Source organism: Echinococcus granulosus (genome assembly GCF_000524195.1).
Source record: "Echinococcus granulosus chromosome Unknown EG_S00073, whole genome shotgun sequence".
NCBI lineage: Eukaryota > Metazoa > Platyhelminthes > Cestoda > Cyclophyllidea > Taeniidae > Echinococcus > Echinococcus granulosus.
Window position 1 is genome coordinate 323405 of NW_020170453.1, and position 12121 is coordinate 335525.

The 12121-nt window shown below is 44.3% G+C and overlaps 1 protein-coding gene across 1 annotated transcript; it reads left to right on the forward strand. All coding sequences in view use genetic code 11, as the record gives it.

The window, feature by feature from the left end:
- Window positions 1–2239: 2239 nt before the first annotated feature.
- On the forward strand, window positions 2240–4917 carry EGR_07267 (hypothetical protein; the record flags this gene model as incomplete). Its single annotated transcript, XM_024496516.1, has 3 exons — window positions 2240–2684; window positions 2754–2864; window positions 4760–4917. 3 exons carry the CDS (start codon window positions 2240–2242, stop codon window positions 4915–4917), a joined length of 714 nt encoding a protein of 237 aa, XP_024349101.1.
- Between the last annotated feature and the right edge of the window lie 7204 nt (window positions 4918–12121).

A 12121-nucleotide genomic window follows, 5' to 3' on the forward strand; every position in this document is an offset into this window, starting at 1 on the left:
CTTCCACGGAAATCTAGGGATTCAAATGCAAATGATAACACGAAAAAGGAGTTGTGACCCCGGTTTGTTCGTCCCCAGAGTTAATTACACCCTGTGCCGATGCTTCTCCTTCAGCAGGAGGATTTCCACAAAGAGGAAAGGGTCTGCTAGTAGAAACACTTTCCATTCATACATCAGGGCAGTAGTAAAACAGCAGACCATGTGAAGTGGTAAAATTGTTTTTTCCTTAAGACCTTTCGAAATGTCAGCTCGTATCCTCCCCACAGTGACCAATGCTTATAACTCGTCCCTCTACTGGCATCATTGGGACCGCAGTAAACAAATGTTCACTTCATTCGAATTAAAACAGTGGTCAGGTGATGAGGCGAAAAGAAGTGGAGATTTTAGTCAAGACTGGAACGGGTGTGTACCACGAGTCCACCTCGAAAAGGGTGATTGCTTTTTTACTTCCTTTCTCCATTTTCAATGGTGAAAAATGGCGCAAAGTTGGAAAAACCGTCTGCATTCATTCTACTTGCCCACTTTTTCAAGTCACCTCAACAGCTTCTCCTGTTTTCCCCTATCTGACCGAAATCGCTTCACGAGGTGCGGTTTGTTGGTGATTAATGACCACTTCACCAGCGGCTGAAGATAAAAAAGGGTAGGGATGTTTGCCTCACTCTTGTCATGAAGCTGTTTACACCGTAACTTGAGTCAAATCAAGACTTCTAAGTCACCAATTTGTAAAAGGAAAAAACTGTGGATCAGGGATCGAAGAATGCGTTTCTCTCAACAATCCTTTACTACATCAATGCACCTATGCTGCTTCGATACAGTAAGACTTGTCGGTACGGCCGAGCTATCCTAAGACAGCCTACTCCAATAGCTAGGTCCTTGAAGTCTCCCCTAAGGGGAGGTACCCATCCATCCGTCCCATCCATCCTGCATTCACTTTATCATCCATTCATTTGATATCTCTTGCCACCAAAGTACGTAATTTAAATCATTATTCCAATAAGAAGTTGTTATTATCAACAAGTTGAGACCATCTTAATCCTTCGTGGTGTTAGAGACTCAGCTAATTCATTCCAAGAACGAACTGGTGCAAACTTTTGCATTTAACTAAAAGGTAACGCGCGCGTCACGTATTTGTGCCGCAGAGCTCAGATACCAAAATTGTGGACTCCAAAACCCAAAGGTTAGCCACAGAGCTAGAAGAACTACTGATAAGACATCCAACACTGCCTGAATTCTTTTTCAGTCGATTTAAAGTCTTCCTGGCAAATTCAATTGCATCAATCGGTCCACTGTCGTCCCTTCTCTTGAAAAATGTATAAAAGAGTTTACACAGTCTTTTTCTTCTCTCAATTGGTGTTCCATTTTGACTGAAACGTGTTCAAACAAGATCTAGTCTTTTCCTGTATCCAGTTCAAGGCAAGAAAAAGATGGTAAATGCAACACGACCTCACACAGGCTGCGCAGAATTTCTTTACCATTGACTTACAAGACCTTTGTTCTTCCCTCCTAGAAAGCTCCATCCCCCGTGGGGCTGAATTTCATTGTCTTGTAATACAAACAGGGGGTTATAATACTTTTCTATCGCATTAAGGCAGTGATTTCTGCTTCCCGATCAGTAAACTATAGCAAAAGGTCAGAGGGCATTGATAAAGATAGTCCAACCATGCTATCCATCTTAGCGTTCCAAGTCCACATTATCAGTTGCCTTACCCGGTTCGACGAAGCAGCCGTCAAAGACCCCATGACGAAGAACTCGAGATGAGGAACTTTGATCCATGCCTTGGTGACTAGTGTTAGGCTCCGTAAGAGATACATCGAGTAGCCTGATTGACGGCCGACTTCTCAATCCCCTAACTCTAAAAGTCGTCCATCTGCACTTAAGACTGACACATTGACAACCTCAAGTTTCTTCACTTGTTGTGGCAACAGCCACTGTAATTTACCGAGATTGCAATAAACTGTTTTCCATTAACCGAAATAAGTGATAATGGTCATCCCTTGGCCCACGCCTAATGCGGGGCTATCAGTGACTGAACATCAAACAAATGTCACAATCATAAAATCCGCCTCTGTGTCCCTTGGCATTGCTCGAAAATGAGGGCATCTTGCAGGATAAATGGAGGCGTTTCCCAATGGAAAAACTTTTACGTTGGTAAAATGCTCAAGAAAACCGGACAGTTAGGGTTTAGTAACATCAACTGTGTCCACTTTCTGGCCCAAAGCCTTAATCACCACCCTAGAGATGTGTTATAAAGTAAACAGCAAACTTGGCGGTAGTTTTGTTATATGGGCGCGTAGGTGCGAGCGGGATGACTACAACGCCAGCGGTGTGGAGCCTTGCACTAGACAGACACATCATTTTCCTCCATCATCTCTTCAGGCGATACGGGCCCTAGTGAACAAGATTCGTCGAAGCTCCTCGGGCGAGATCGTTGAGGAGGGCCTTCCTTCCCCCCTACCACAGATACCGGAGGAAGAAGAAGAACGAAGCCTTAACTTCCACGCTCTGGGACCGGTAATAGACATCGACGAGGAGGCCGCCCTACCAGTCAATTACAATGAGATGGAAGAAAGCAGCGGTCTACCCATTGGTTATGTGGATGAGTGGAACAGTCTTCTGCCACCTCAAGGGCCGCCAAAACCGGTGGGGCATTACAACTTCGGGGAGGTGGATGGTCGATCAGATGGTAAAAGGATGTGTTGTCCATTCAGTACCCGTTGCTCGGTACCTTGACTGCATTGTTTCTCCTTTTCAGTCATTGGAGACCTAGAGGAGGAATCGGATGTTACGGCAGTCCCAAGGACTGCAGGGTGCAAAACGGGTCAACCAGCGGCTCGGTTTACATTTGTTCTCGCATTGGTTACAGGTAGGTAATCTTTAAGCCATCAATCTTAACAGTATTTTTTTTTGCCGACTGTTGGGGATGTGCCCAACGCATATTTCTCGAGGAATGTCAATTCCACAGAGGCATCATAAAACTGTGATGTTCACTTGCCTTATCTCGAAGTACAAAAGCAGGTAGAGCTGAGTTTGGACCGTGAGTTGGGCGTTCCGTGACATTTGACGGTGGGGACCGCCGCCATCGCAAAACAATCACTCGAGATACCTTGATCCCACCTCTATGTTCATTTCCGGGGCGGCAAATATTACCTTATTCCTAACCAAGGCGACCGCCAACTTGCCAGACAGAAGACGATCAAAAGGCGCAGTCAGAAATGATCAATTGCCACTTTTCTGACTTCCCCATTTTTTGTATGTCAAGAAGTTGCCAATTTTGTCGCCTTCGGAAGTGACTCAGAAGCGAATGATGTAAGAACTTGGGGAAGATCAAGCAAACGTTGGGCACAAGTTGGTCTCATTCCTGCTCTCGGGTCCAAATCCTCAAATCCTTCATAGTTGGAGGTCAAGTGTGCTTCGCCGCGTCTTAATCGGGGAATTAGGATGACGAAACCTCAGTGACTCTTGGTGCTGCTACCATGTCTACGAAAGATGAACAAGCGTTTTCCATATTGAAGGAACGATCGATGGTCGCGGAATCGCCTATCAAAACGGCGATTAATACGATATCGGCGCCAATTCTGCTAGTTTAAGGCTTCTTTTGCTTATTTTAGGTCGACTGTTTTTATGAAAGATGTGCCAAACCAAGAATAGTACCTACCAAATATGCATCCCGCTCCCGCTCTTACACACAGACTTTGTGTCTTGAACAAACCGACAACTGTTTTCTTTCCTTTCTCTCTTCTATTGCGTTTCGCATCTTTTCATCGGCTATTACCTTCGTGTAGATAAACAGCGCTACATGTTTTGTTGAAACACCTCCTTTTGATGCCTTCCGTGGTGAAGTGTAGAGTGGTTTTCTGTCACTTAAGTATGAAGGCTGTCCGTGGAGGTGTAGGTGGAATAGGTTAGAGGGGCGTTGATTAGCCTTTGGAAACAGGCTTTCAGCAAAGCAATGTAAAAAGGTTTACTAGACGCTATGAAGAAGTCTAGAACCATAGTAATGGAGTTACTTACGGAGTTCAGTGGACTTTGCCACCTTCTTTCGTACCTTGAGTGTGATAGGCTTATTCCTAGCTGCCAGTGAATCACCTATTCTGACCGAAATTTCAATAAAATTGCCACCATTTCCATTCGGGGAGGAAGTTAATGGCGGTAACAGTTTAGAAGGCAGGGTTTGTAGAAGGAAAAAAATGCTAAAACAAGGGTCCAGCAGGATTTTTCCGCCAATCGGCCAAACTCGATTACGTGTTTTCCCTTCTTCCAGTTCCACTTGTTTAAACCTGGTGAAAGCCTTTCAGCTTAATTCACATGTTCCGAAGTCAGCGTGGCTCCGCGCCTTCAGTTTGATTTGAAGGAAAGTGAATTGCGTAATTCAGAGGTTCGCAAATACGACCTAAAAGAATACACTTGCGCCGTTATTCAATGCAGATTAATGGGTTGGTCTGGAACCAGCACAGAAGTCAGCTCCAGGCATCCTCAACTTAAGAACGGATCAAGAGATGTAACGAGGGATGAGGAATGCAGAAATATAAACACCAGGGCTCCTAGAAGATGAGGAATAATCGGAATTCTCTGGATAAAAGTCTAGGGCCTGTAAATTTTATGGTAGGTAGAATCTTGAGGTAGGGAGGCAAACAGAAGCTGCAACCAGCTAAGAAGAGGTGTGAAAATGCTGATTGGGTGAACTTCACAGCGTTACCCTCTCTTCTCATAACTACTTGCTTTTTCGTCATTTTTACTGGGGAACTGTTTGCCTATTAGCAGTTACCCCTGTCCACTACTCTGATGCAGTGCCTTCAGTCGACATAATGCTTCTTTCCTCTTTCCTCTCCTCCCCCCTTCGTGATTACAAGGAGCCGGTCAATCAGTTAACTCCACTTTTAAACTCGGCAGAGGATTATCAGCGGAAGGTCGGCTGAACTAAGGAACAAGGATTAGTGGTAGTAAAATCATAAATATAAGTGGGTTAAGTAGAAGTAGAATCCGATTGGTACTACCAGCTGAGCTCGTATGACATTTCTTGCCATCGTATCTTTGTGACATTAGGAGAAAGGGTCACTGACCCTCAAAACTGCAACTTCAGCAAATCAAGCTTTCGTCGAAGATAAAAAAAAAAGGAATTAGACCCTGTTAGAATATGAATTGGTGATGTACTGAAGGGCTGAGAGCTACTGGCATGGCCCCAAGGCCATGCCGCTCAGCAGAGCTGCAACGACGGAGCCCCCAAGTGGCCGCACGCCAAAGCTGTAGTAAGAGAAGACGGTGAAGGCAAGGCAGAGATGGAGGCGGGAATTGGATACTAGGAAAGGGCGGAAAGTTAGCTGAGATGGACCAACGGCACAAATTATACCACGAAGGCTTCGCGACCACTGTAGCCGTGGCGGTAGGTCAAATCAGCTCTCTGCAAGCCGAATAGAGTGAGTTGGGACCACTTTACTCCCCTTTCTTCCTCCAGTACCGCCTCAGTAGATACCAGAGATCAATCGTTGGTAGAGTAACATTGTTGTGATTATCACAATCACCGTAAATACTACTTACCTTACCTTACTTGTACCGAGAGAAAGTTATCATCGTCCTTCAGCCAAACGCATTTAAATTGTCTGCAAAAAAAATTTTGCAACCATTCAACACAGAACGCCGGACATACCCGCAATCAGCAAGGAGACCTTTGTCCATAAATTGCGGCTTCATTCTGACTGAAGGCCTTGTAACGAAGCTGCTATTGCTCCTGCTGTCCTAATACCACCCCTCTTACCTTCGCCTCCAACACACTTTCAACACCCAAAGTCGTCTTCTTGATTTTTTCCTGGCTGCTTTACACCACACATTTACACTGGCACCCACTGATTGGGATAGAATGTGGCAGCCAGCTTGGAAATAGGCAACCAACCCAAAGCGCTGGCCATCACCAACAATAATGCACATTCTGCGCCTCGGCCGAAAGGTCAGGTGGGTTGCCAGGAGGAATGCCTGAAGGCATATGTCATCCACTCTGGTTGTAAGGCAATCTCGCATTCTTGAACGCGGGCGCAGGGAAAGAAGGGGAGGAGGCGCCTACTGGCGGGAGGACGTAGCGTGGAATGGTGATGAAGGCAATCTATTAAACTTGCAGGAGTCATGGTGTGTGTAGTAGTCATTATTCTCTAGCCGCACTTGTCATATTGCAGGTGCATTCAAATGTGGATCATTTTACTGCAGCAGCGAAATGGATGTTTTGCTTTATTTGAATGGAGGGGAAGGCTGAATGCCTCCTCCTAGAGGCATCATCGTCGTGGGTTAATTTGATAAGATAGGAACCGATTCAGTGAGCAATGATATTCAAGTATTTTAAGTTCTTGCTATACTAAGGTGGTCCCTTGATTAGCCGTGTCTTGTAGTCATGACTGCAAACATTTTGGTGGTTCGGGGCATTTGAATTCCAAATTAGTGATCTACTTCGCGCAGAGGAATTGATAGTACAATCGAATTTATTCATCAACTGATTTTGGATGTACCGATGATGAGTGAGAAACGTGTCAGTTGCGGAATCCAAAAGACCTTTTAGAAGGCGGCTACCGTAGACTTCAACATGTGCCACAAACGCAAAGGGAGATAAAACATCATCACAGTTGAAAAAACAAGGTAAAGGTGGAGGTGGTCAAAAGTACCTGAGCTACTGATGCTGAAAAATGAAGTTTTACTACCTCTTGGAGCAGTCCGTGGAAAAGTTGATCTTCCAGAAACACTGCCTCCAAGCTTGTGAGTTGAAGGGGAGAGGGAGAGGAGTATTTTGGGGTTAAGATGTATCCAGAGGTCATCCCTTAAATCATACATGTATAAGATATTGCAACGTTGTTTTTGTTTTTTTGCAAAGGAAATAAAATTGTCGCTTTTGGCAGCCGAGTATTTGCCAACCACAATTTGGAATCGGTTATGGTAAACAGCGAAGATACGCTATACACAGGCAAAGAAAAGTAGACAGTACCACTTTCAAGATGGTGGCTAGATTTTTAAGATAAGAAAAATAAAATACAGCACGGTCAGAGATTCATCTATGCACCTCTTAGCTATTGGAGAGGTGGAGGAGGTAAGGTGTGCTCTGTTAAATGACATCTCCACACAGATACCGTAGATAGCTAAGTAACGAACCTTTCCGCAGTGTTCACGACTAATGTCACTTCAGTTGTTAATGATCTTCCTGCACAACACAGGACTGGGGTAGCTACCCAAAGTAGACGTCATGTTCAGCCCTTTGGTTAGGAGTCATCATTATACTCCCTTCTTCCACCACGCTACGATATAGCATTCAGGAATTGAAACCAGGGTAGTTCTCCCTTGGGATCGGATTCGCTTTCCGCTGCCACTAATGTAGTGCCCCGAGTCGTACCTGAAGGCAAAAGAAAGGTGAATACTTAAGCAGAATATCTATTGCTGACAAGTGGAAGGGTTTTGGGTGGTCACTGGCATGACCCCGATGCCAAACCTCCCAACGGAAGCACAGTTGCGGAGCCCAAAGTGATCGCGAAACCGAAAAGCAGAGGTAGACAGGGAATCGCGGCACTAGAGCTTGGTCTAAAGTTCCCTTAAATTCCATTTGGTGGCTATATAAGTAAGTAGACACAAATTTCAGCATCAGGTAGGATTAAAAAAGGTTTGGCAGCAACTTAGAAGCAGGTCTCGTTCTAAATGACTCTGGTCAACTGCCAAATGACTGCCAAAGCCTTTCAAATGACTAGTCTTCAGTTTTTCTATTAAAGGCCGATTAAGACCAATACAAGGGAAAATTAAGAACGGTAGTATGAATGCACTTTTTGTGGAGCACTTTTCGAGAGGTGACAAGGTTAAGACCTCCCGAAATACCAGACCATTTGCAATAATTTGACATTTGAAAAGACCAAACACCCTGTAGGGCGTTTAAAAACGCCTGTTTTGACGCCAGCTAATAACAAATTTTGTATTGCCTGTTTGGCATTAAAAAGGCATTTCCATGACATCATTAATCAAACTTTTGGCAGCATCACTAACACCTAATCAGTTGGTCCATTGAAGAAGCTATCAACCTGTCATAAGTCAGGCGTCTGATCCGGTTTCAAAACTCTGTACTGCCTTGTCAGGTTGAAACAACCCAGGAAGTCAGAATTGCAGGATTTAGTCCGATAAAGGAGGTGCAAAGCAATTCAATGCTTAGACATAAGGATTTGATAGATATAAGATGTGCTTTTGATGTTTTAGCTTTTCTTGATTATAATAAAATGACTCCTTTGAACAGTTCTATAAAACCCTGATGATTTTGACGCAGTTTTTACTTCAGTGCGGTGCCATGACCTAAAGGCAAGGGTGATGAGTGGACCCTATTAGGGTGTAAAAAGGTTCAAACGTCATCGGCTAATCATTCAGACTCCGTACTACACGAGATGTTTGACGAGGAGTTGTTGAAACAGCATCAGTCTGGAGCTCTGCCCAATGACTGCTAAAGAATCGAGATTCGGCATTTAAGGAGCCAGTTGAAGAACAAGGAAAGGTTATTTTAAAGCTGTGCATTTCTTGATGCATTTCACCATATCAGTATGTCGAGATTTTAGGACTCTTAACCATGGAAGCAGCACCTACAACCACTAATAAGTAGTTTTCTTCCCATGGTGTGCCCCTTCACTGTATCATGATGGTTCCTGCTCCGTGGTTCATTACAACTCGCAGGAGAGTGGCCTTGGGGCAAACTAGGATCCCTCCTGTAAGGCCTTATTACACTCGTTCGCCTGTTTTAGCTAACCCATATGAATATCCTTCACTAACGGACCTATTTTGCCATTAAACACTAAGACAGATATTGGGCCGACGTCTGAACAGCTGGAAGTTGGGTTTTTATAAGTGGCCTCTGTTTGATCAAAGTGAGCAAAGTAGCCGATCATCAACTGAATTTTTGGTCTACATTTGCCACTCCTGAACGCTTTCCCCTTTTGCATTTATTTCTCTCTCTATACGAGTGTGAACAACTGTTGTTCCTCCACTTTGCCTCCCTCCGTCGGTCGCTTTGTGCCAGAACATTTGTTAATCATTCGTCGACGACAGCCTATTAACTGAGCTTTGAAGTCCCTGCCAGAAATTCGGGGTAGAAGGGGGCACAAAGTGGCTCTTTGAATCGGCTAGACGTTCCACCCTCATTGTTGTTTTATTTCTTGCTTTTGGTTGGTTAATTTGACCCGTAGCAGCTCTGCTTTGCTCTTACTTCCTCTCCAGCGATATATCCTCACAACAGCGGCATGGAGTCTGACTGCTACTTCTGGACTTGCAGTTCCTATGATACACTAGGGTATAATTTATAGAGAAATGTTCATTCTCTCTAGAATTACCTCCAAAGTAGGTGGCATAAGGCGCAGCTCAAGCCACCTCTCTGCTATCGGCCTCTTGGCTCGTCCAGACGTCTACGGTAAAGCTGTATCGGGGCTCTAGTGCCTTTTTTACCACCTCCAACGCCACAATATAGGCAACAGGGAAATTATTATCATCATTCTACCAAAAGTAGGATCAGTCATAACCAAGACCCGGTAGTAACAACTTCTCCCCATTCACATGGAATGGAGCGGTGGAGGTAAAAATTGTCACCACGGACTAATCGCAAAGCGTTGTGTGCGTTTCTTTTGGTGCAGAGCTTTGCCATGATAGCAAAAAAGCAGCAGACTCCTACCTTTTCTGTGCGCATTTGCAGTGGGGTAAGAAAAGAGAAATGGCGTTTTCCTCTCTTTAGATTTCTTCCTAGTACCAACACTTAATTTGGGGCTAATTTAACATGTCCGTGGTTCCAAATGAAGGGATGTGGGAGTTCATTTCCCTCTACACTACTGGAGGTAGTTTGACAGAAAAGACTAAAACAAAAATTAGGGGTTTCCTTGCCCTAAAATACTTCCTTCTCCACATATGTAGGGCAATTCCAGCAGGAATTCAACCGGCCTTCCACCCACTAGATTGGCGTTAAAAATTATTGTAACCAAATTTCCCGAGACAAGTCGCTACCACCGAAATACACGAATCGTCTTATTGCAAGGCCGATTAACCGGAAGCCCTGTGATCAAGTCACGGGTAAAGTTTCACGACGTCTTGCTGTTGCTCTACTATCCAGTGGATCGCAACGCAACGACTGGGAGTGCAGAGCCAAAAAACTCCGAAGACATGACTAAAGCATTACATTACTGATGACAATTTATCTAGGACAAAAGGACTGCAAATTGGTCCTGCATGACCCCTAACAACATCCCTCAAAGTTTACATCCATAAATAGGGAAGGCTGTGGAGGAAGCTGCGCCTTCACAGATAAAGTGGGAGCTACAATTTAACTCGTGGGATCACCGTTTTTCTACGGCATTACTTTATTTAAAACAGTAGATTCTAGCTTGACATGTTTGACTGTATTGCAGAACTCTACCCTCTTCCTTTCCTGCTGTCTGAGTCTGAAAAAAAAGCTTGCATGGTGGTTTCTTGACGGGCTTCATATGGAATGAGAAGGTTGAGAAGCCTTCCAAAAATGTGGAAGTAAACTATTGTAGGGGACTGTCAAGCTCTCGACATTTCTTCGATACTATGGAGATGGGGTCTTCTTGTACTAATCGATCATTAAATAGAGAGCGCTAGGTCTCAATTTTGTTGGACGTCTTCGAGGCTACCATCGAGACGGACAAGTTGGCTAGCTGTAATAATTTGGTTGCTTTTTTAACTTTCCATTTCAGTTTCGCTGGTGCTTAAGCCTCCTCCTTTGAACTTTCCCTGGCTGACACGCCCTTTTAGCCGTGCCAGTGGTCCCCAGTCCCTCTTTTTATCGGCACTACATATTCTGCCCAAGTTGACAGGCTTTATTTGGCTTCAGGGACGTCTCAGGGCACTACGATTGTCCCTACGTACGACACCAAATACTATGAACAAATTTATGTGAAGCTCCCTTAGGAGGGCTACTATCCTACCATAAAAGACTTTAAAGGTGGAAGATTTCAATCAGGAGCATAAATACATTTTTGTCGGCATAAGAGAGAACCATGCAGATGCATCTCTCCCCTTGTTAAGTAATTTGTGATTCGGCTAGTTTGGTCTCAAAAACCCCTTCTGGTAGGCCGTGTATAGGGAAGCCCTGATACAACCGAAGTTAAAACTTGAAAATGCACCGAGTCACCTGATTAGGCTGGCGGAAGCTCGCATCATAGAGGAGGGCGATTGTTTGCAAGAATACGGCAATTTACTCCGGTTTGGAATGGTGGAGGCAGATCAAAATAATACTCCGGGTTCACAAAACCTACTAATAATAATGACGAAGAGTGTGCAACTCTGACTGCCTTGGTAAATTTGGAAGCAATAAAAGTGAGTTTCTGGTTCTTTTACTGCAAAATGGTCTCTCAATACACTCGCATTTGATTTGAGGTCTTTGGAGTATGAACGCTCAACAGAGTAATTTACAGGTTCTGATCATTGTAGATCAGTCCGACCTCTACAGACGCAGTAAATCCGATTTTATGGAGGCAGCATTTTCTCATTGCGCTTTGGTATTCATGCCAGCGCACACAAGCAGGAATGTACCACGCAGGCGGGTGGAGCGGGGGGCGGGGTGGGAGCAGGACGGGGGCCGGCTCAGCTCGGCCTTTTATGCGCTCGATTTCGGACTTGCGCATTCCAGCGACGGTCGAATTATGTGAAAGCTTAATAGCAACAATGTCATTGGAAACGGCAGGTGTCGGCTTGTGTACACCTGCTTTTAGATAAAAATAACAATAGTCTTGTCTGTAGTCCGCTTTTATGTCTTCAAGAGGACTATTAGTATTATAAGTAAAGTAATTATTGTGCAAAAGCTAAAAAACAACATATTTTTAAAGCTAATGATAAAATTACCGAGTTCAGAGAATTAGCTATTAAAATAGAGAGTAGGGTCCTAAATGAACCTTTTTATTTGTGTATAAATGATCGAATGTAGTGTGTATGGAGATGCCAGTAAGTATTTTGATATAATTTAATTATTGGAGATGATATAATGTAGCGCCCCGAGACTCCTTTAAGACGAAAGAAGGCACAATACTCGGGCAGAATATATATATTCAGCACTGAGAAGGTGTCTGGGCTATTGGCATGGCCCAAAAGGCCAGCCCACCCAGCGAGGCACAAGGGGGC